Source organism: Lagenorhynchus albirostris, chromosome 20, assembly GCF_949774975.1.
Source record: "Lagenorhynchus albirostris chromosome 20, mLagAlb1.1, whole genome shotgun sequence".
In the NCBI taxonomy this organism is placed as follows: domain Eukaryota; kingdom Metazoa; phylum Chordata; class Mammalia; order Artiodactyla; family Delphinidae; genus Lagenorhynchus; species Lagenorhynchus albirostris.
In genome coordinates this window covers 41,531,624-41,554,715 of record NC_083114.1, presented here as the reverse complement: position 1 = coordinate 41,554,715, position 23,092 = coordinate 41,531,624, and the positions used below count along the sequence as shown (strand labels likewise).

General features: G+C 54.9%; 1 protein-coding gene, 3 long non-coding RNA genes and 1 other non-coding gene across 7 annotated transcripts; 3 read left to right on the top strand and 2 right to left on the bottom strand.

Annotated features, from left to right (window-relative positions):
* Window positions 1–1,338: 1,338 nt before the first annotated feature.
* Window positions 1,339–7,425, top strand: LOC132512046 (transmembrane protein 106A-like). Of its 3 annotated transcripts, XM_060136110.1 has the most exons (8): window positions 2,540–2,643; window positions 2,730–2,956; window positions 3,495–3,558; window positions 4,750–4,903; window positions 5,415–5,555; window positions 5,647–5,690; window positions 6,209–6,262; window positions 6,839–7,425. In XM_060136110.1, exons 2-8 carry the CDS (start codon window positions 2,749–2,751, stop codon window positions 6,957–6,959), a joined length of 786 nt encoding a protein of 261 aa, XP_059992093.1. In that variant the 5' UTR covers window positions 2,540–2,643; window positions 2,730–2,748; the 3' UTR covers window positions 6,960–7,425. The 3 variants fall into 3 exon arrangements, with proteins under 3 accessions (XP_059992092.1, XP_059992091.1, XP_059992093.1); XM_060136109.1 differs by lacking the exons at window positions 2,540–2,643; window positions 5,647–5,690 and adding an exon at window positions 1,339–1,446 and having other exon boundaries at window positions 5,415–5,589; window positions 6,213–6,262; XM_060136108.1 differs by lacking the exon at window positions 5,647–5,690 and having other exon boundaries at window positions 2,538–2,643; window positions 5,415–5,589; window positions 6,213–6,262.
* Window positions 7,426–7,850: 425 nt separating this feature from the next.
* On the bottom strand, window positions 7,851–9,456 carry LOC132512072 (uncharacterized). Its single transcript, XR_009537817.1, has 2 exons — window positions 9,121–9,456; window positions 7,851–8,476 (listed from the first exon to the last, which is right to left on the bottom strand). It is a non-coding gene; the product is annotated as an uncharacterized LOC132512072 (long non-coding RNA).
* Window positions 9,457–15,513: 6,057 nt separating this feature from the next.
* Window positions 15,514–18,872, bottom strand: LOC132512071 (uncharacterized). Its single transcript, XR_009537815.1, has 3 exons — window positions 18,711–18,872; window positions 18,172–18,326; window positions 15,514–16,681 (listed from the first exon to the last, which is right to left on the bottom strand). It is a non-coding gene; the product is annotated as an uncharacterized LOC132512071 (long non-coding RNA).
* On the top strand, window positions 18,236–19,440 carry LOC132512073 (uncharacterized). The gene is made up of 2 exons (XR_009537818.1): window positions 18,236–18,328; window positions 18,418–19,440. It is a non-coding gene; the product is annotated as an uncharacterized LOC132512073 (long non-coding RNA).
* On the top strand, window positions 19,283–19,473 carry LOC132512385 (U2 spliceosomal RNA). The gene has a single exon (XR_009538116.1). It is a non-coding gene; the product is annotated as a U2 spliceosomal RNA (small nuclear RNA).
* The last annotated feature ends 3,619 nt before the right edge of the window (window positions 19,474–23,092 follow it).

Here is a 23,092-nt window from a genome sequence, read left to right as displayed (position 1 = left end):
GAATTACTCTCATAATTTTTCTAACCTATCCCAAGCTTCATAGCTGTGTGGTGTTAAAATAACACCCAGGGCGCGCACGATAGGAGTTTTGTTCCTCTTCCCTTCTCAAGGAGAAAGTCGTTCCCCTGCAAGTCTTAGTACCGGGCACTGTTGTTTTTCAAAAGACCCCCAGTGATGCGTGTAGAGTACATCCACCTCCCGGTCTCTGCACTTCTGAGAGGAGCGGGGAGTGTGCGCATTAACCCAGCAGCACCTGTTGAGCAGTGTCTGTTGTAGCAATTTTGCATACATTTTATTTTATTTAAGGGAAAGAATTTAGGTAGTGTGAAATATTTTGCTAATGCTACAAAGAAGGAAAGAAACTCTTCTATTAAAGGGAAAAGTAAATTTAACAGTTACCCTTTTTCTTTATGTCGGGGGGCAGGCCTTTACAGTAGAGTGGGCGGGGGTGTATAGGAACATGAGAAAAGTGAAAGGCAGGCTCCTGTGTGAATCATGTCAGTGAAGTTCAGGGGTGGGCAAATGAGTGGGTGTGAGGCTTAGGCCATCCTGATGGCCTCCTGAATGTTTGCAATCTGTTCAGGAGAACCTAGAACAAGAAAAAGAGGCTGGTGTTTTGCAAGACTTGGATGGGAGCAAAGTCACTGAAAAAGTTTTGGTTTAACCCCAGGGTACGCGAGCGGGAAGGAGCTCGCTTACAGGCTCCTGGTCCTCGCTCTGCTTTACAGAAGGGAGTCTTGGGTACAGCTGGTAAAGAGGTGTGACAAAGAACACTACAGATTTTAGTCATAAACATTACTTGCAGAAAAAGAAGACTCTGACCCCCAGCCTGAAGGGGGAAGGATAGTAAAATAGTATTACTTAACCTGGTTTGGTATTATAATGAATGGTGATTTAAATTAGTCATTGGCCATAATGATGTTTATTTACGGTATAACTCTTGAATGCTGTGAAATAAGCCAGGATTCAGACTGCAAGCCAACCAGCCTGTTTATTATTTAAAACGTTTTTGTGGGGGGTGGGGGTGGGGGTGGGCTTCTGGGTAGAGGCTGAGCGGCAGGGTGTGTGTAATTAATTCGGTTGATTTGGGACGGGATCTTGTCTTGACCATGTGAGTTGTATTGTAGGGGTCCAGGAGGGCCCTGGGGTCCAGTCGTCTGTCCCATTGTACTTGTACCTAACCGCTTCAAGAATGGTGAAATAAACTTTGAAACCCCTACGTGGACTGGCCGGTCCTTTCGTCGGGAACCTCGCGTGGCCTTTGAAGAACCGAGAAGTTTTCTGGCCGCTGGGTCGAGAGAGGCTGGCCCTGGGAGGGAGGGGCGGGTCCGGAGGAGCCGGGGCGGAGCTTCCCAAGGCTTTGAGCCGAAGCTTGGGGCGAAAACCCCGGCTCCCGCGCTTTCGATTCTGCTTTGCAGGCGTTTCTGTCGCTGCGGTCGCCCGGGGGTAAGGCGATTCCTTAGAATCGATTCCTTAGAAAGAAGGGACCCTCCTTGCCTTCTTTCCCTTTGGCATGCAAGGGCCCAGGCCCCTTCTGTGCCTCCTCCCAGCCCAACACGCAGGTTCCAAGCTCTGCTAACGGCCTCCCGGGGTGTGTGGTGGGACTGAAAATCCTCGTTCATTGAATTCCTAGCCTCTCAGTCCGCTCCGACCCCGCAGCCCATGGCCGAGCCCCAGAGTAGGGCGTGAAGGCTCTGGGGAGGCCAGGGTCGCCGCTCCCCACCTCCTCCAACGCGGTGCAGTCGGTCCCCAGGACTCTCCGGGAAGGGGACTGGTGGCCCCCTGGAGCCACCCTGCCTTACAGGCCCTCCTCCCCAAAGACGTACTCCAGCAATCTCTAGCCCTCTTGCAGCTGAGAGGAGCCCAGGATCTCAGGCCTAAACCAGGTGAGGCTCCCTTTATTTTAAACCTCAGACCTAAACCAGGTGAGGCCGCCTTTATTTTAAGCCCAGAAGGTCTGAGTTGGGCTCACCTTGCCCACTCATTTGCCACCAGTCTTTTGGGAAGGATCTGGAGTTCGCTGTGACTCGTCCTAGTGAAGGACTGACCCTGAAATTGCTACCACCCTCGCCCAGACATTCTTTCCCACCCCGGCTCAGAACGCAAGCGGAAGAGGTTTATGCTCCCTTCCACAATCATTTTAGGGTTCTCAGCCCCACCTGTGGCCAGCCTAGCCGCCTTTTTCTTTTCTTGTCCCAAAGAATCCCTGCCTTCCTATTACGCCAGCACCTGTCCAGGCTCAGGAATGGAAACTTTCCTTCCACACCCAGGCTGGAGACCTCGGGCATTTCTGCCCGGGTGCTCTAGAGACACGTTCAGAGTCGTCTTGTCGCAGAGGATGAAGGGGCTCCCCTGGCTGCTGCCCCCATGACCTATCTAACTTCCTTCCCTTGCAGTGAATGACAGCTCAGCAGCTTTTCCAGAACAAAATTAAGCACTCTGCCTTTCACTTACGAAAGTCCCTTAAAGTGAAATAACTTCTGCTTTGCTTTTCCCTCTTGTAGGCCGATTGAGCTCTCCCTACAATAAAAACAAAAACAACAAAGAGTTGCAATGCATTGAGATTCCTGATCCAGGAGTCGTGTGTAGCTGCTCGAATTCCCACCCCCTCACTGGCTTAGGCTCGAGCTTGCTGAAAGCGTGGTGGGGCTCCTTGCCAATCTCAAGAGCCTAAAACCAGAGGGACACCCGGCATCGGTGCTGACTGGACTTTGTTCTTCTCTCATCAGTGAAAAATACCCCTGAACGATGGGTGAGACGCTCTCCCAGCTGGGCTCTCGGGAGGATGAGAACAAGTCGATGCTGCCCTCCGGCCCAGCCTGTGGCAGCGAGGCTGCCAGCTACTCCAGCACCACCAGCAGCAAGCCTTCTTGTTCCTGTGCGCCTTGTGAAAGGGCTGCTGGCGGCAGCTTTGCGACTTGTCCCACCTGCCAGGGCAGTGGGGAGATCCCTCGAGGTGAGTGGCCCCAGGCTCTGGAAGTAGCCCGGGCTCCAGGAAAAGCTCTTAGCAGCCAGCTGGCCAGTGCCAGGCCCCTCTGAGTCTCCTTGGATGGGGTTGGGTCTCCCAGCTCCTAGTCCCTGAGTTTCAGGGCTAGCCAGGGAGATGCTGACCCTCTCTGGGCTCGCTGCAGAGACCCCCTCCTGCCCTGGTGGTACCGCCCGAACCCAGGGGATTCCCAGCCTCTCTGCTCTCTTAGCAGCACTGCCTTCGGATGCAGGAAGTTACAGTGACGTCTCCAAAGAAATTGGGCTTCTCGGATTTGTGGTGACGTGCAGGAATGCTCCACACCTGTTAATGAAACTCTCGCCTCCGTTCTAGAGCTGGCAAAGCCGAGCTGCCAGCAGCCCGGTGTCCCCAGTCAGTCCTGCTCTGAGGCAGAGGTGGCGTGCTTCTGACACTGCTCTGTGGGACGGAGGGGTGCTGCTGGCAGGCTGGCACAGGAAACGCTTGTCATGGACACTTCCCGGCCCTCCCTCTCACCCTCTTTCTACAGAACTAGAGAAGCAGCTGGTGGCCCTCATCCCCTATGGGGACCAGAGGCTGAAGCCCAGGCACACGTAAGCCCCTCTTCCTATCCCAGCTCTGTAGGCGTTGCCCCTGGGGGCTCTTCCTCTTTGTCTCCCCCAATCCCCCTTCCCACCCCCCCCCAGCTTTTCTCCATGGGTTCTCCCCCAGAGAGCCTGAGCCTCACTGGCCTCAGACGTATTAGCTCCCTGTTTCCAAGGATTTTCCTAGTTTAAGAAGCTCGGGGCACAGCAGATGCCACCTGAGGCCTCTTGGTGTCCTGAGCACCGCTGCCTCCAAGAGGCAAGGCTCCCTTTTGAAGACGGAGAGGACCTCTTGACTCTGCAAGTCCTTCCAGGAGGGAGGGAGTGGCTGTGGTTGCTGTTGGTTTGGGAAAGTGATTTTTCCTAAGAACTTCCTTGGCTACGGCAGCTCAGACCTGCTTGTTCTTTTCCCCGTAGAGATGGGAAACCAGCTGCTCTCTGTTCTGGGACACTTGAGAACCTCAGAGGAGGCAGCCCTGAGTTTCACTGGGGGGCCCATGACCCTGTTTGTCATCTGGGTCCTTTGACATAGATCCCTGCAACCTCCTCCCAGGGTCCTCAGCTTCCGTGGGGGAGCCCACCACCCAGCCTGCCCCCGCCAGTGCACCAGAAGCCGAATCTGGCAGTGCCCCTTAGGAAATGCTAACAAGGTGCTCTCTCTCTAATGCATATCTCAATTTTGAACTAGATGGACAGATGATGTCTTGTTCTGAATATGAATATGAAAATTCAGAAGTGTCAAAATTCACATGGGCTTACTTCTTCCAGTGAGAATAGCTAGCGTTGGTTGAGCCTTGGCTATGTGCCAGGGCCAGGGATGGGTGCCTTTTCATGCATTAGCCCATAACAGATGGTATGAGGTAGGTACCGTTACCCCCATTTTATAGACAAGGAAACGGAGGCTTAGGGCGGTTAGGCGGGTTGTTCAGAGTTGCTGGGCCAGTGGCTAACACAGAACTGGGAATGGAAGCCGGGCTGCCAGCCTCTCAGTCCGGTGCTCCTACCCACCCTGGGCCACCTCTGAGCCTAGGTTGGTCCTCCGCATCTGGGGAGCTAAGTGTACGGTTGTGTGTGTGTGTTGGGGTGGGGGCTCGGAGGAGAGCCTTACGTAGAGAGAAGAGTGTCTGAACGCCCCCGGCCCAGGCAGCCTTGGTGTCCAGACTTCTCCACTCCTCTACCCCGGGTCCTGTTCTCCCACAGGAAGCTCTCCGTGTTCCTGGCAGTGTTCATCTGCCTGGTGACCTCCTCCCTCATCGTCTTTTTCCTGTTTCCCCGGACTATCGCCGTGCAGCCTGTAGGCCTCAACTCCTCCACGGTGACTGTTGGCGAGGCCGACATCCACCTCAGTATAACGGTGGGTGGGTGCCTGTGCCCCTGGGCTCCGACCCCACCTTCCTGGCAACACTCCTCTGTACAGCCCTTGTCCGGTGTGCTCACCCCGGGCATCGGTAGCCGGGGATCTTATGGCAGCCAGAGGATGTCGGGAGCCTGGGGAGAAGCAGGAGCAACCATGAGCCCCCTAACAGACCGTGCAGGATTGGAACAGTGAGGGGTTAGAATTGACGCCAGAGCCGTAGATCACTGGGTGCAGTCGGGGTGGTGTGCCTGAGACTCCCCGGGTGGGCAGGACTGAACAGAGAGAGCCTTGCAGGGTGAGACTGGATTTTGAGCCAGCTTAATGTCTCAGTTAAAGGCGACCCCTCGCCGCTAAGAGCCCCTCCGAGGGGCTCCTGGCACTGGGCCTCGGCAGCTGAGGCCCGCGTTGGGGGTGGGGCTCAATCAGGCTGCGGGGTTTTGAAACTGTTCGACTTCTTGCCGAGGATGGTGCTGCCCTAACCCCTTCCTTTCCCTGTCTTGCTCGCCAGAATATCTTGAGCATCTCCAATAACAACTACTACCCCATCGCCGTGACCCAGCTGACCATTGAGGTTCTGCACCTGTCCCTCGTGGTGGGGCAGGTCTCCGACAGCCTTCTCCTCCACGTCGGCCCTTTGGCCAGTGAGCAGGTGACTCCCTCTTGCTGGCCAGACCTGCCCACAGGTGTGTGGACGCGGGTGGCTGGAGTTGGGGCTAACCCTATACCCATTTGGTTGACAGATGTTGTATACGGTAGCCAACAGGATATGGGATGAAAACACATAGTGAGTAGCCCTTGATCAATCCCTTCTCCCTTAGCCTCTTTCCTGATTGGAAACCCAGGTCGAATTCCCACCAGATGTTCTGATTGCTTAGCAGACCCTGCAGTCAGCATGTGGCCTGCACTCTGTGGCCAAGACTGCAGTGTACAAGCATTCAGGGTCCCCAGCCTCTGCCTGTTTGGACCTGGCCTGGAATGAAAACCAGCCTAGAATCTGGTTCACACTTAACGCTATATGACCTTAGGCTCTTCAGCCTGACTCACCGTCTTCTACTAAGGGAGAGGCCAGCCCGTGCCTGGGCCAAACCAGTGGGGTTTGGAGGAGCGATATTGCAGCAGGGGCGACATGCTCACCTTGGGCAGAGGGAGGGGGAAGGGGTGGGGGCGGCATGTGGGGCCCCTGATGGAAAGGAGGCAAGGGGGGGGCTGGGACGGCAGGTCTCGTCCGAGCTGTCCGACAGGCTGCTCAGTGTGTGAAACGTGGGCCCAGGTTCTCTGTCTCTCTCTCTCTGTCTCTCTCAGCAAGATCTGTACCTGGCTGAAAATCAAAGTCCACCATGTGCTTCTGCACATCCAGTAAGTAGGGCTTGGAGCCCTGGTACCCTCTCCCACTTCTGCCCCCCGTGGGGGGAGAGTCATCGCAGCGAATCCCGTGAGTCTGTGTCGGCTCTTGGCAGTAGCAGATCCAGCCCCTCCCCTAAGGCCCACCTTATGAGCCACTGAGGTGGCAGGCACAGATCTGCCCAGAACCCGGTGGGGGGGTGGGGGGCAGCTGTCCCAGGTGCCTCGGCAGCGTGGGGAGCAGAAGGAAGGGCCGGGTCTGGTCTGAGGAAGCCAGCCCTCTGCAGAGAGCAGAGCAGGGCCAGGGCTTTCCTCTTCTTCCCAGACCCTTGTGGTGTGGAGGAGTAAAGACAGTGAAGCGCAGACCTAGGGTGGCGGGAGCTCTCCAGCCGCCATCTTACTCCTTTCCTCTGCCGCCACCAGGTCTCTCCCCTCGCCTCCCTACTTCCTTCTCTCACTCCTACCCCAACTGCCTATCCTTAGATCGGTGGACGTGGAAGCTGGGTAGGGTCAAGGCTCAAGTTCTGTAATCTTCAAAATAAAACCGGTGTGGTTTTTCTGGGAAAAAAAAAAGCCCTGTTTCCTCTCCAGGGGCACCCTGACCTGTTCCTACCTGAGCCATTCAGAGCAGCTGGTCTTCCAGAGCTACGAATATGTGGACTGCCGGGGAAACGCATCCAAGCCCCACTTGCTGGTCCCTCGCCCGCCGTGACCTGTCTGCTGTCGTCGAGCTGCGGGCACCTGCCGGCCTGGTCTGTATCTCCCACCACTCCATGGCACCCAATAGGACGAGAGTGACTCTGCCAAAGGAAAAGCCCTGCTTTATCATACCCTCCCCCTGTTCACCCCCAGCAGAGGAAGCTTTCTGTGGACGTTAACTTCATACGCACACGTGCACACGCACACGCACACACACCCTCACGCCCTCTCTGATTTCCACAGGAACGGAAGCTTGGTTCTTCTAGAAGCCAGCACCAGATATTCCCCTTGGTCTGTCTTGAGGAAAGTCTGACCTGACGTTTCCTCAGAGCTGCCTCAGCGGCACGGAGTGGCTCCCACACTGTCTGTGCTGAGCACCTTGGTTGCCCAGCTCGTCCAGGGAAGACCTTTGTCCTGCCTGAATGTGGAGAAAGCTTTCATTTTGTCTGGCTTTTAATACATGGATCCTTTCCAAGTTCTCCACCTGGTAATGAGAAGGTGACTTGGGGGACAGCCAGTGTTGTCCCCCAGGCCTCTTAGGGAACCGTAGATGCTCTCCTATGCCGCCCTGCTTTGGTCGTGTGACAGGGTGATGGTGACGGCCTGCTTCGAGAACGCCTGGTACCTTGTCTCCCCACCCCACCCATCTGACAGCAAGATTGGCCAAGGCCCTTTGGCTCCGCAGCCTTCCTGGTTAGACTGTCTGGGTCCCCAGGAAGTCAGAGCTGTTCTGCAGCTAAAGCTTCTCTCCCGAAAACAGTTTTATCGTTCTCTTCAGAGCAGGAACCAAAGTGGGAGGGGAGGGGAGGGGAGGGGAGGGGAGGGGAGGGGAGGGAAGGAAAGGGAAGGGAGGCACCGGGCAACCCCCTGGGCCTGCACAGGAAAAACAGAGACAAAGCCAGAGTCATTTTAAAAGGTTTTTATTGAAGGAGGCCACAAGCCTGAGCCCACGTGAGGGGACACAGGCAGGTCAAATGGTGGGCGCAGCCGCCCTCCCGCTGAAACCTGCAGAGGTGAGGCCGGACTGCTGGGTCCCGCTGCACCCCTAGCCTAGTCCCAGGGCGCCCTCTGCTCCCAGAGGCCTCTGCTCTCCTTTGGGCGCTGACAGTATGGAGCTGCCTATCAGTCGGGACTGATCCAGGCCGTCGCCTCTTTGCTGTCACTCAGATGAGAAGCCCCAGGCAAACCCCAGGTTCTTTAGGCGAGCAGGAATTGTGTTTGCTCACTAAAGGCGGTTACCGGTTTCCGTCACTCAGACAGGCAGAGAGGTGAGCTTGAGTAGCAGGGAAAGCTGAGTTTGCAGTAGGAAGGGCGGAGAAGGGCACGTGGGGCCAGAACCTGGTGAGGAGCCGGCCGGGGGGGATGAGGGGAAGGAAGGAGTTCGTGCCGTCCGCACGCTTTCACGCCTGGGTAACTGGCGTCGAGGTGGTGCTGGTAAGAGCACGGAAGTCCACGGGGGGCCAGGCTGGAGCTCACGCTGGGTGGAGTTCGCCAAATGTAATGGATTTATATTGGAGTCAATCAGCTGTGCTTAACCGTGTTTAAGGAAGGAAAATAAAAGGCTCCTGTGAGTGGGAAGGGAGCCGGTGGACGCTCCCCATCTCACAGCCTGTTTCTTAATATCCAAGTGGGCATCAAGGTCTCTTCCCCAGTCCCTGAGCCCCTCGGGAACACGCCCGGCCTCTCTGCCTTCTGGGAGACGGCTCCCAGGAGCTCGCTCGCTCCCCTTCCCTCGTTGCGTGTCTCTGAGCCCCTCCCAACTTTAATGCTCCTGTTCTGTGCGCCCCCGCTCCTTCGCTTCCCCCAACTGCTCCTCTCAGGAAACACTGCACTGACAGGCTCCTTCAGTCTCACCCAAAGGTGAGACGCTACAGTGAAAGGACCCAGGCATCCCCCTCACCAGTCAAGAGTGGCAGAGGGAGCAGGGCTGGGGGACCCCAGGTGTCAGTTTCAGGAAGAGGTGAGGCGGCTGCCTGGGGCCTCCAGAGCCTCTGGGTTGTCTCTGCTACGTGGAAAGGCTGAGACCCAGGGAGGAAGAGGCCTGCGGATTTGGTGGGGGCGGGGGGCGAGTCCCCCTCTTCCCAAGGTCAGGTGTCCTGTGCCTGAGGCTACAGTCCTCCCTTCCTCCGAGTTCTTTCTCTCCATCCCTTCCAACCACCCTCCGGAGTGCCCACCGTGGACCAGGCACGACACTGGACTTGGGGGAGGCCCCTGCGTGCCACTTCTTCCTGATGCTGCCCCAGGTCCCAGGTCTGCTCTGGTGTGATGCAACCCACGCTTCCCCAGGTGCATCTCAATAAGCATCGGCCAGGAGGAAGGGCTGGTGGCTCCAGTGAGAGTCGTAGACCTGAGCCCCCAGCAGGCTGTGATATCGCTGCTAAATAAGGGCCAGTAGTGGAGCTGTAGAGCTGGGGGCCCAAGGCCAAGTTCTCCCATTGGCTTTGCCTGGAGAAGCATGGAATTGCCCTCCACTGTCTTCTCGCACCCTCTCCATCCTCTTCGTGGGTCTTCCTGGCCCCTCCCCCTCATCTCTGTCTCCTGGAGCCCAGCCAGTCTCTTGATTCTTTGCGGGAAGAAATCACACGTGATTCCCAGCCAGCCTCCCTGCCAGAGTGGATCAGGAGGGCTTGGCTTTTGAAGTGGAGATGCTGCTGGGAGGTAGGAAGACGGGGCTGCTCATCTGATGTTTGCTGATGGCCGGCCAGTGGGGTCTCGGGGGTCTGTCTCTGAATCACCACTGCTGGATGTAGTTCGTTGACTGAGAAGAGGGAGAGACAGGAGGCAGAACAGGTTAGTTAGCAGCTCCCGGGCCTGCTGGTTTGAGAACATTGTCTTAAGGCCTCTGAAGCCCGAGTAATCAAAGTGAGATGATGTAGCAGCCTAGTCCTCGTCTTAAAGGGCCGGGATCAGGTTCTCCCATCCTTTGCGCCTGAGTCAGAGACAAACAAAAAAAAAAAGCTTCTTTCCAAAGCGTATCCTGTTTCATGTAATTCTCAAGACTCTCAAAAAAGCGTCTTCCTGGGTTTGACGGTCTACAACGAGCCAGGCCGTAAGCTAAGTGCTTTGGATGCTTTCCCTTTTAATTCAGTCCTCGTGACACCTCTGTGGAGGAGGTGGGGTATTATCAGTCTCATTTTACGGGTGGGGCAGCTGAGGCTCAGAGATCTGAGTCGTGCTACCGGAGAGTGGTGATCCTGACGGAGACCACAAGCCCTGACTTCACGTCTCACCGTCCTCCCGCTGCAGCTGGCTCCACCCCATCCGCGTTTCAAACGGCCCCCTTGATTTTGCTTCTCTGGCACCCGTCCTATCTTTCCAACTAGACCGTCAGCTCCTTCACTTATACTGAGTGCTGAGCAACAGGGCCTACAGAGACATCTTTATGGGGGCGTGGAGTGGACGAACGGGCCATCCAGAAGTGACGGAATAACTTCAGTCCCCTCTCCCGATTCCCGCCGAGGAAGCCTTTCTAGACTCCACCTGCACTAACACGCGAGCGCGGGCAGACACGCAGCCAAACCGTAGCTGCCTCTCACACTCTGAGTCCGTCTCACCGTGAATCGTGGGTACTTGGTGTGTGTATCTGGGCTAGATTTCCCGAAACCTGATGATGAAACGAAGCACACGTCACTCAGCTGGCAGTTCCTGAGAATGGCACGTGCCACAGCCGGACTCTTTACCACGTTTCTGGGGGGCAGGCCAAGGCCCCTAGCTGGGGCAAGGCAAAGTCCCAGCTCCCGCTGAGCATTCTCCACTAGGAAGCCGACCGGGGCTTCCCTGTTCCAGACCCCCCAGGGCTCAGGATGTCCGTTGCTAAGCCTACACCTCCTGCCCCACCCTCTGGCCGCCCCGAGCCGACCCCGACCCCGACCCCGTCTGTCACCCTCACCCTGGAGAAGGGACTGACCACTTCTGAGCCACGCTCTGCGGAAGTCAGCGGGTTTCTCTGCAGCTCTCGCTTGGTGCAAATCCACTCAGAGAGTGTGACCGCCCCCACCCCCAAGTAAAGGTGAAGGGTGCCAGGGAGGGTCAAAGGGTGGGGTGACAGATGTGGCTTCTGGACTATAGCCCGGGGCTCTCTCCTCACCATCTCCCGCTCCCGGGCATGTCACTCACCTGCACCTTGAGGGTTCATCACCCGTCCTTGGAATCTGTCCTTGTGGGCGCCTGGCCTTTGGGAATCCTGGAGAATGTACCGGGAGGTGCGCTCAGTAAGAGGGTCCTGGGCATTTTGTGGCTTTGGCTGAGGCGGCGGCGGCGGCGGCCGCTCGGGTACCTGCGGAGGCTGCGGCTGCGGCTGCGCGGGTGGCGACCGTGATGGCGCCGGCGGTGGCGGCGACTCCCGCGGCGACTCCCGAGCTGGCTGGGTTCTTTTTTCAGATTGCCGTTTCTCTTCTTGGAGTTTCTTCAGTTCCTGTCAAGAAGCCACCCGCAAGTGGCATCCTCCTCCCTCCCCACCCAGCCACGCCCCCCTGCCGGAGACACTGAGGGGAGCAAGGCAAGGGAATCCAGAGGCGGAGGCGGCTGGAGGGTCTCTGTTCCCTGGAGTTGGAGGCTGAGGCTGGGGCCTGAGCTCTCTCCCCTCACCCACCCACACCCAAGGACTGTTTCTATAGCAACAGTGCGCCCCCCCCCCCCCGCACAGCCCCCTGCCCAGGAAACAGCCGCCTCGGGCCACCTACCTCCGCGCACTGAAAATCGTTTGCAGTGCCGGAGGGTAAAGAATAATCTCTTGCGCATGCTCTGAAACAGCACTGCCCAGTGGAAGTATAACGAGGGCCATGTATCATTTAAAATGCTCTGTTAGCCACGTAACAGAGTAAGAAGAAATAGGTGAAACTGGGTATAATGATACATTTTATTCAACCCAATACAGCCAAAACGTAAAACCAATATGAAAATATTAATGAGGTAGTTTATAGTCTTTGTTTTTGTATTAAGTCTTCAAAACCCAGAGGGCATTTTATACTCAGCAGCACATCTGAATTTAGACACTGCATTTTGATTTAAAATATTTAGAGTTCAGATAATTTACAGTCGAAAAAGTAGGTTCACATATCCACGTTGTTCCAAACATACTTAAAAGTGTTTCGGTAGGTAAAACGAAAATTTGTCTTAAAGAGTATATTTAAATAAATTAGATGTATGTAACGTTTAAAATGCAGGTCCTCGGTCTCACTAGCCACGTCTCAAGGGCTATAGCACACAGGCTGGTGGCCGCCCTACTGGACAGAGCAGCTTTAAAACCTCCCGAGCCTGACGCTTCAATCCCACGTTGAGGCCTCGGCCTAGTACAACAGCAAAGCTGAGTCACCCCAATACACACACACACACACACACACACACACACACACACACACACACACACACAGTCACAAACACACACGGTCCATCCAAGACATCCAAGGACCTTGCTTTCCTGCAGCCCAAGCAAAACAACATTCACCAGGTAATGGACAGCTTCCTTGGGGTCCGTCGTCTCCCCTCCCCATCCCCTCCGTGTCCCCGGAAGGACCCTGGTGAACGGGGCCCCTCTCATGCACCTGCTCTTGCTGCTGCTGCTGCTGGGCCATCAGCCACCTCCTCCGGCCCAAAGCCATCTGCCGGCGACTGGCCTCCCAGTGGTACGCACTGCCCATGATGGTGGCGGTGACAGAAGGCCCCAGGCAGGGGCTGGGGGCAGGCAGAGCCCAGGAGGCTGCCACTGCCCCCACCACTTCCGTCTCCTCCCACCTCAACCCCCTGGCCTGTGACCAGAACCACCTCACAATACGGCCGGCCGCTACCGGGGGCAACTGGGCAGCCCCTCCCCGCCACCCACCCCCGCCACCCCCCACCCACCACCCCCGCCTGCCCTGGGAAGGAGGGGGGTGTTCTTCCCACACCTCCTAGAGAGCATCTGTAAAGTACCTTTCTCTCCAGGGCCCTGGGCAGGTAGAAGACACCTTTCCACCTAAGCCTTGAGTTTCAGTGGGCCCCGGGGGACGATCCCCCGAGTGGTCTGGCTTTCCTCTCCGGTTTCTTTCTCCCACCCTTCCCAGGATTCCAGCCTCCTCATCTGGCCCTCTGCTGACCCCTCCCTTCCCTCCTCCCTCAGTCCTCCGTCTCCCCCACTGTGCTGACTCAAGAACAAACAGGGACTTCCCCGGTGGTCCAGTGGTTAGGACTCCGCGCTTCCACTGCAGGGGGCACAGGTTCCATCCCTGGTTGGGGAACTAAGAGCCCGCATGCCGCGTGGAGCGGCCACAGAAGACCAAAAAAAGGAAAAGAAGATACGAGACCCGGCCAGCTCTCACTGAGGTGTGAGCTCTGTGAAGGCAAAGCGGCTTATTAGAAAGCACCCTGGTTCCGGGGATTGGATGCGCCGGGCTCGAGCCTACCCTCCCTCTCTTCCTCTGACCCTGGACTCAGCTCACCTCTCTGGGCCTCAGTTTCCTTGCCCGGAAAACCAGAAGGGTAGCACTTGTTACCTTCCTCACGGGGTTCACACAGGACCACGTGGGTCAATGGATGAGAGGTATGTGAAATGAAATATAAAATCGCTCAGCTACAGGTTGGTATTATTTATTATCCTACCCGATTTGCGTCCCGTTGGGGAGGAAAAATTCGTCCTCTAGCCTTCTAGGTTCTGTGGGCTGGTCTAATGACCAGATTGACATCGGACAGACTCATAGGAGAAAAACAGGTATAATTACGTATGTTCAGGGATCCCATAAGGATACGAGACCCAAGGGCAGCTGAGGCTTATATGCCCTCCTGAGCTAAGGAATGCGATAAGGGCCTGGGCTTCAAAGCAGAGAAGGGTGAGTCACCGGGACAAAAAGAAGGGCAGACCAGACGTTTGCCCTTCTTGTAATGGGATGTTTGCCCTGCTGTGCAGGTGGGTCTCTCTGATAAAAGTTGTCTCTGATAATAACTCTCTCTGAGCCAGGCCCCCTATCTAAATACTTTAGGCAGTTGAGGGGGAGGTAGAAAGCTCTTCCTGTGTCCTTGGGGCCTCCACGGCCTTCAACGCAAATAGCCCCAGGCCGAAGTGGCACATTCTGGGGAGAGTCATTTTGAACTCCTTGGGTCTTCAGGAGGCGGAGTGGCCAGGGGAGGGTGTCATTTCGTGAAGCCCGGGGGAAGGCTTCTGGGGGCAGGGACTGGGTGGACTGTTGGTCTTTCCCCAAAGATATAAATTTTTCTAGAAACGGCAGAGGCTGAGTCCAACTGGAAGCAAGAGGAGGGTATAGGTGAAGAAGGGGCTTCGACCCGGCCTCAGCCTCAAGCACTGTTGATGGTGGAGGGAGGGTGCAGGGTGCAGCCCTTGAAACGGGTTCAAACAGAGAGTTTGAACCTCAAACAGAGAGTCTGTCTGTCAGTTCAGGCGGCCAGTCTAGTGGAGTCATCTAGCGCTCTGGAGTCAAACAGACTCGGGTTCAATCCCGCCTGTGTCACCGACTACCTGGGGGAACTTGGGCAGGTCACTCAGCGTCTCTGAGCCTTTCCTCTGAAGGTTGTTGGAAGACACTATAGGATGCTTGGGAAGTGCCCGCCGTCACAGTGGGCATCTGGCTATGGCCAGCTGCTGGGGGCGCCCCAGCTCTGCTGAGGGGCCAGTGGGACCTGAGCCTTGCCGGAAAACTTTCTCCCTTTTTCAAAGAGGTGCTATACTCCCTTCTCCTCGTCCTAGCACCCAGGGATGTCATTTGCAACGACAGATACACAAGGGTTTCCAGATACAAAAAATGAAATGGAGGCTTGTCACTGGACATTTATTTTCACAGCACATTTATCTTCCTATAAACGAATTCTGCGAATATTTAGGTGGAAAGTGCCTATGTTAAGAGAAAGAGAAAGAGAAAGGCACTTGACTGTCTCCGTCATTAAATGGGCAAAAGAGGAAGCGGGTTCCTGTTGGTATCTCTTCCTCCCTCGATTTCCCTCTTCCTGTCCTCCTACCTTAGGAGGACCAGGGCTCAGATGTGGAGACGCTCAGGGTAGGGGAGGTGGGCTGGGCTGAATCTGGGGAACTGTTTCCAACCCTCTGAGCCAGTCCTCCCGCGAGAGGAGGGATTTTCAGGGCAAATCTGCCAAGGCTGCGCCCTCCCGATTCTCATCTCCCTTTCCGAGCCCCTCTCGTGCCTTCCCCCTGTGCAAGCTGCCTCTCCCAACCCCACCTCTGACCTCAGAACTCCTTCCAGCTCTCGATTCTACTCCGTAGCCCACTCCGCCCCCTGTCGATTTGGATTTTAACTCATATCAGCCCTCGGGGAACTTCCCGTGCTGTTAACTGATTGTAGCCACTCGCACATTGCATTTTTAATAGAGCTGGTTATTATAGAGACCCAGAATCCTTTGCTGCGGAGAGAACAGGGTACAGTTAGAAGCGTGGGCCAGGTAAATCTTATGAAATACCGGCTGCGTTATTTAACAGGCGTGCGAATGCGATCTAGCGGCTCTCCCAGCTCTGATCAGCCTCCTCCCCTGCAGGGTAGGGGTCATGATACCTCCATCCTGGAGGTGTTGTGATGCTGGGAGGAAATAATCCACGTCACACATCGGGTTCAATAAACAGAGGCTTTTATTGTTATAGTAGTTCACGAATTTAAGATGCCATCTTTTGTGAGAGGTACCGTTCTTTTACCTAGCCCTGAAGAAAGACAGGACGAAAGAAACAAAGAAAGACGTGCTGCGATGTTAAACGGCGAGAGTGCTTTCTCCTGGCGTCGAATGTAAGACGCATGCTGGCTCCTGAGACGTAAAGCTGTGAAAACGATGGGCATCTTGGAATGGACAAAATCAGGCATCACTGTGGAGTGTGACGCCTTCTGTTGGGGGCTGTTGAAAGGCCAAAAAGAAAATGTGGGGATTTGCTGGCCTCCGTGATGGCAGCCAAGTTGCGAAAAGCCCAGTTCTTGGTTGAGTCTAACTAGTTTGATGGATCCAGTCTAGCCGGGCAGGAAACTTGCTCTCCAGCACACAGACTCTTACGTTGTAGCGCCAGGACCCCGAGCACATTCGGGGCGGGGGCAGGGGGGTGAGGAGCAGAAGGTCTGCTGGTCCACGCGCACCCCCTGATCACGTGGCTGGGAAAAACCATCTCCCTTTCCGACTGCGAAGTCAGACAGACCGATCCAGTTCTGTTGCTAGTCATAAAAGTGAAAGCTTTTGTTCTGTGACTGGGAAAAGGGAGAAGGCGGGAGAAAGGAGAATTGAGGGCGAGAGGGCGGGGTCAGAGAGAAGGGAGAGGAGGTCAGAGAAAACAAAATGTCTCCCTGTCTCTTCAACTAGGGCAAGCTGACAAGTGATGAAAAGAAACCTGAGGGAGCTGTCCAAGGGGTCAGGGTAAAACTTGAGGGGAAGGCAGCTCTGCTGCAGGGCCAGGAAAAACAGATACAGTGAGGCCTGGACTTGAAGAGGCTGTCCTCCCCAGCTGGCAGGGCACCCAGCAGGCTTCTGATGCCCAGGGATGGAACATTTAGAAGCGCTTGGAGTTGGCAGCCTCGGCACCGGCAGACCTTATCTGAGCGTGCAAGGCTTCCTCGGCAGCAAAGAGCAGTGGATGTGGTTGAGTGGCAGCCAGAGGAGAGGAATGGAAGAACACGGCAGATGCCCCTTGCTGACCACAGGGACGAGGTCACGTTCACCTGTGTGATCCCAGGACCCACACGGTGACAGGCACAGAGTTAGGTGTGATACCAGAGAATCAGTTGAATCAAGACTCTTAAAAACAGGATATCAGAAGATTTTCTAAAAAAAAAAAAGAGAAGTCATATATATGTGTGTGTGTGTGTGTGTGTGTGTGTGTGTATACACTCACTTTTTAATATGATAAAGTTGGCATCTGAAACTGATGAGAAGATGGACTATTTCATATATGATATTGGGACAACTGGGTCGCCATCCAGACAAAATAAAATCAGATCTATACCTGAACTCAAATACTAGGACAAATGTGAAGTAGGTCAGAGATGGAAACGCAAAAAGATCAACAGTTCAAAAGACGGTGGGCAGGGGATAGGAACGCGCAGTTCACAGAAAATAATAATGTATCTCAAGCGCATGAAAAGCTGTGCAACCTTGCTCATAGTAAGAGATAACATTGGATAGTATGCAAAAGTTTGATAACATGGTGGTTGGGCAAGGCTGTGGGAAACGCACTGGTTGAGAAGGCTGTCTGTGCTCTTCCAGTCTCTGTCTCTGGCTTATCATTTCCAACTCCCTGGCAGCAATGATAACTGGGTCCATAGTGAGATTGTAGGACGCTTGGACAAAGGAAGGCTCACCAGCCAGCCACGTCCTGGTGTTGCCTGAACTTTCATAGGCACTTTCGTCTGTACACATGGATGTGAGCTGGCTGAGGGGCACTGACTCACGTTAACCGAACTCACAAGAAGCTGGTGCGTGAATTAGAATGCTAAGTCGTTAATTGACAAAGGGAGATACGGCTTTGCAATGACAGAACATGCATGTCTGCAATCCAAGGTACCTCATTCTAAAGATCAAAATACCTAGGAAGCTAAACTGGTGAGCACAAGATGACCTGATAAACATGGAAGCAAGCAGAAATGTAGTGGAACACAGTGAGGGTCGTAATAATTACCGCGAGCCAGGAGGCCTGCTAATCTCTTTCTGTACGGACAAATCGCATTATTTAATATTTACACATTCATGTGTTCAACCAGATTCATGTGTTCATGTGTCTAGTATGTGTCAGGCCGTATTCTAAACACTGAGGAGATAAAGTTCCCTGCTCTGGAGCTTACTTACATGCTATTAGGCTAGAAGGCAATAAACAAATAAATGTGTAAGATGTCAGGTGACATGTGCTATGGAGTAAAATAAAACCAGGAGAATGAGGGAAGATTAAGCACAGGACTATATGTTAATATTCTCATTTTTCTAGATGAAGAGGGTAAGCTACAGAGAAGTGAGTTGCGATATTTTCCCTTACATTTGGTACTTACAGGAATACCATATTCCAGGCGTGTCTCGTAATTCTTAAGATCGTGTCTAATAATTTCTCATTTCCTTATCTCCAATTTACAGATAACGTGGCTACATCGAAGACAGACGGTTAAGCGGGGAGGCCAAGTCACGCACCAGGTCACGTGATTATTAACAGGTGGAGCGGGATTAGAGACTAGGTGTTCCGAGTCTCTGCTCTTAACCGCTGCACCAGACAGCTTGTTCCTGTCTCTCTTCAGACAGACCTGTGTGTCAGGCTCAGCAACACTTACTCTCATAGTGGGCGGGACACACAAGAACCACTTCTCTTTCTTTTGGTGCCCTTTTCTAGGTCCCGTGCTCTTCATAGATGGATCCGACCTCTTCCGCTAAGTAGCTGTGTAGTCTTGGGCAAAGTTGCTCACCCTCTCTGTGTCAACCGCTCCGTCTGTAGGTAAACTTTGAAAGTCTGATATAAGGAAAGCACTTAGCGCAAAGCCCGGCCCAAGCAATAAATGTTTCCTCTTGTGTTGTTACAGGCAACACAGCTGCTCAGTTGTTTCAGTGTCACAGCCATGACGCCTTCACTGGAACCTCGTTGGACACTAGGGCCCACATTCTAGACTACCAAACCAAGGTCGCCTCACTAGCTCCCTTTATACCCCCTCAACCCCACACGGTAGGCACTAAGGTTTCCACTTCTCAGCTGGGGAGTTAAGGCTCTGGAGGTGAAGGAGTTTGCCCTAGTGGCCTGCAGCCGCGGCAGGGCGGGGGTCCTGACAACCAGGGCAGCAGTGCTCGCAGGGAGCGATCTCGGGTCCCCAGTTCTCACCGCAGCCCCTGCCAGGCGACACCGGACAGGCACTCCTGGACTCCCAGCCTTCGACTGGGTCTTCGGCCTGGACAGAGCCAGCCCGTGGGACCCTGTCGTCTTCACAGTGAAGACCAGATGACGTTTTTCGTACTCGGACCAGTCTGCTGCGAATCAATTGCGCAGACGCCCTCCTCTATTCTCCCACCCCCAATTCCCCCGAATTCTGTCTCCGCGAGAGCTCGTGCCAACGAAGAGGTCCGCCCCGGCCCAGCCTCCGCTCATGCGCGCAGAGGCGGTGCCGAGGACTGGGCGGATCAACCCGCGCGGCTACACCTACCCGCGCGGAGAGGGCGGGGCATGCAAATTTAAAATGGCGCTCCAGCCCGAGGACGGCGAAGCTACCGCAGGTACCGAATTCCTCTTCTACGGTGTAGAGAATAAAAAATCTTCCCGAGAGTGTGGTGTGGTGCCACCCACAGTACTGTCACCGAAGCAAAGGAAGTGAGACCTCGAGTGAGCAGTGACAGGGGTCACACTGAGTCGAATATGGATGCGAGGAGGACGGAGACAGCGATGGCAGGTCGCTGGGTATCGCTTCTCGGCCTTTTGGCTAAGATCAAGTGTAGTATCTGTTCTTATCAGTTTAATATCTGGTACGTTCTCTACCCGAGAACATCATATTAAACGGATTTTTGGATCCCGGAGTCGGGGTGGGAGCTTGCTCCGCCCGCTCCACGCATCGACCTGGTATTGCAGTATTTCCAGGACTGGTGCACCCTTCCCGGGGAAATAATTGAGGTTTAAAAAGTAAGAGCTGCGGTTTATGTTTTTTTAATCGCCCAGTTGCAGGTGTTTTTTTTTTTTTTACGTTTGCAAGGTGTAACACTGCCCTTCTGTGGAAGTTCTTTTTGTGTCTGCTGTTCATCTTGCGGACCTAAGTGGCTAGGTTATGGGTGTTTGCGAAGCGTGACTAGTGGGAGGGAAGAGAAGGGTACTTTCTGCGGAACCTTGTCCCCAACTTTCTACGGGGCAGCGTGAGGAGATGAGAGTTCGTGTTCGGGTTTGAAAAAAGAGCCCACCGCGCGGAAGTTGCGGGACCTACTTCTGGTGTGAGTCTTGTGCGGTTTGAACGAAAGTTCACCACGCGCGAGGAAGAATAAAGAGTGGTCTCCGTCCGGGTTTAAATACCTACCTCATAGTGTTACCAGGAGAATTAAGTAAGATGGAGTGTGTGAAGTACTCAGCCAAGGGACTGGCATACGGTGAGTCCTCTGTGGCTCGTAGCGGTTAGTTTGGCCCGGGAAGCTAGTTTAATCTTCCTCGGGAAACGTACAAAGTCACACATCAACTTTGACCACCAAAACTCACATTGTTTTCCAGTGTGTGTGACTTAAGAAATCAGTGCTTCTCAATCTTCTCAATCTAAGGTGCACGGGGGTCGCCTGTGGACCTTACAGGAATGCAGGTTCTGGTTCAGTAGGGGTCACGGACTGAGTTGTGCCCCCAAAGTTCGTATCTGTAAGCTCTATCCGGAGGGGAGGCCTCTGGGGCCGGTGAGGTTTGGAAGAGGTGATGGGGGATGGGGTCCTCTTGTTGGGATTAGCTCCCCAATGAGAGGAGGCACGGGAGAGCTTATCCTTTCCCTCTCTCTAACACGTGAGGAGAGGGAGGGGAGTCCACCACGTGCAAGCCAAGCCAAGACTATCCCCAGAACCCTGCCAGGCTGGCGCCCCGATCGGGGACTTCCAGTCTCCGGAACTGTGACAAAATCCATTTACGTCTTTGAAGCCACCGGCCTGTGGCGTTGTATTCTGGCAGCCCTGGCAGCCCTCTCAAACTAAGACCGGAGGTGTGACTTGGTGCCTGCGTCCTGCATTTCTCACCGGCTCCAGGGCGATGCGGATGTTGCTGTTCACAGACTCGCGCTTTGAGCAGCAAGGGCCCAGAACAGATTACTAGGAAGTGACCCTAAACGTTGTATGTTTTCCCTGACGATGAGTACTTTCAATGTTCTCCTGTACATCTACAACAGCGATCTGTTATGGTAACTCCGAACCCCTAACAGCTCTGGCCTGTCAGAGGCACTCAGCAAGTCATTGCCAGAGAGAAGAATATCCGGATGAGCCAAGGGCTGTGCCTGACAGTTGGCTGCCGGGCCTCGGGGGAAGACCTCTGCCCTTGGAAGACCTTTGGAAGCCCCGGGGGTGAGTCAGGCAGCCTCTCTCCCCTCTGAGGTTTGGGGGTGATGACACTTCCTCAGGGTCCTGTAAAGGTAAAATGAGATTGTGACCAGGAACGTGCCATAAGCAGTGCCTGGCTCACACACGGAGGCACTAACAAACCGTCGGTGAGTAGATCTGAGCCCCACGAAAGGTTTCTCGGCCTCTGGACTGGAACTCCTTGATGCAACGCTCATGTTGGCCTCCTGACCTGGAAGCTGACCAGACTGTCCCGGTCAGGGCAGCCAGCGGGCCCGGGCGGGAGGATAAGAATGGGGGTGGGGGTGGGGGTGGGGGTGGGGGTGGCGGGACCGGGTTTGATTCCTGGTCGGGGTTACCGGGAGCTGCGGCGCGGCCACAAAAATAGAACAAAAAACAAAAACAGATATCTGAAATACCACTTCAACACGTAATTAATACGGAGCTATTTGACAGTTTTTAATACCAAGCCTTTGCGATCCCGTGTGTATTTCACACTTAACAGCACATATGGGTTAGGAGGAACCACCTTCCTAGCGCTCCCTAGCTGCGAGTGGCTAGTGGCTGTGACAGCGCAGGTCAACAGAATGGGGATGAGAGTGGAGGGAAACGAGTGAGGCGCTTGCCTTGGCCAAAAAATTTCAGGGAGCACCAAAAACCCAGTAATCAAAATAAATCTCTCGATTATCTTAGGATCCAGGCAAGATGCACTGTATCAAAATATTCCTTATCTTGATTGCTGAAGAGCGTTTCGGGGCGGCACTCCCTTAAATGTTTCGCCCGCCCGCCCCGAAGACTAGTTTCTCACTGGCCTCACCTAGTCCTGGCCCCGGATAATAATACTGATACCCACCCCGCGGAGTTACGGGGAGAATCAAATGAGTTAATACACACGGAGCGCTCGGCAGAGGGGCGGGCACTGGGAAGGGCTCAGGCAGCACCCGCCATCAGGCTTTCCCTGCGGCAGGGTGAAACGACCCCATTGGGTTTCAGTCCTGCATCAGTGATACCTTCTAAGAGCTCTTCTGAGATCCAGTGAAAGAAATAGAAACTCCCCAACTAAAGTGAAGCTCTGTTAGGAAGGGGGATGGAAAAGGTTTACGCTGCCTGGGCAGCCTGCGGCCTTTGCCACAGAGAAGCGTTGCCGCTGCGAAACTTCATCCCCACTTTGCCAGAGGCCTTAATTTATTTACGGGCCTTGATGCCCAGAGCGTCCCTGGCAGTCACTCTCCTCTCTGGTGTCCTGCCACCCCAGGCCAGATCTTCCCCTCTTCACCCCTGGATCGGGCCAGGACCCTCCTAAGCGCTTCTCCGATTCAGTCTGTTTTGCACACCTTTTGTTCACTCAGCAAACGTTTACTGTGCACCTCCTACAGGCCGGGCCCTGGCCTAGTGCTGGGACACAGAGGTTAAGTGCTTGCTGATGAGGGTCGCCGCCCTCAAGGATCTCAGATTTCAGTGGCGGAGATACAGGACCGCCCCCAACGAGTGGTGAATGGTGGACTCGAAGTCTGGGGTGGGATGAAACACAAAGGAGGGCCGCAATCATCCTGGGGTGGGGTGGGGTGCGGTGCGGTGCGGTGCGGTGCGGAAGAGCCCATGAGGAAGGCTTGCTGGGGCAGCTGAAGCCGAAGCGGAGCCCAGAGGCTCTGCGTAACAATTAGACAGGTGAGGAGGAGGTGGAGGGAAAGGAGGTCTCAGGCAGAGGAAGCTTTCTGTAGGAAGCCCGGGATCTGGGTTCATTCGTAGAAGCACCGACCGACGCAGGCGCTTGAGTTGGAGAGAATCCCTCCAGCTGCTCAGCCCGGCCCTCTGCGTCCACACACCTCCTCCCTTCCCCACTGTGGGCCATCCGCCTTCCGCCTGGCAGGGAGATTACCCCACCGGCCCTGGGAAGCCCCCACTCTAGACCTTCCGCTCCCCGGACTCAGAATGAGCGCCCCATCCGACCCTACGAAGCGGAGGCCTATTTAACACATTGCAGTCTGGACGTTTCCAGCGAAAGTGTCTTGCGACCTCGTCTTCAGGAAAACTCTCAGCCAACGGCTCCTCCCACAGGCCCCTCTAGCCGCCCACCCCGAATCCCCTACGGTTCGGCCTTTTGTCTCCGCTCGCATTGATGCCAAAGAGGAGCTCCCCCGCAGCAGCCCAGAGGATAAGGTCAGCCCGCCGGAGCCACGCCCCCTTGGGCGGGAGGGGGCG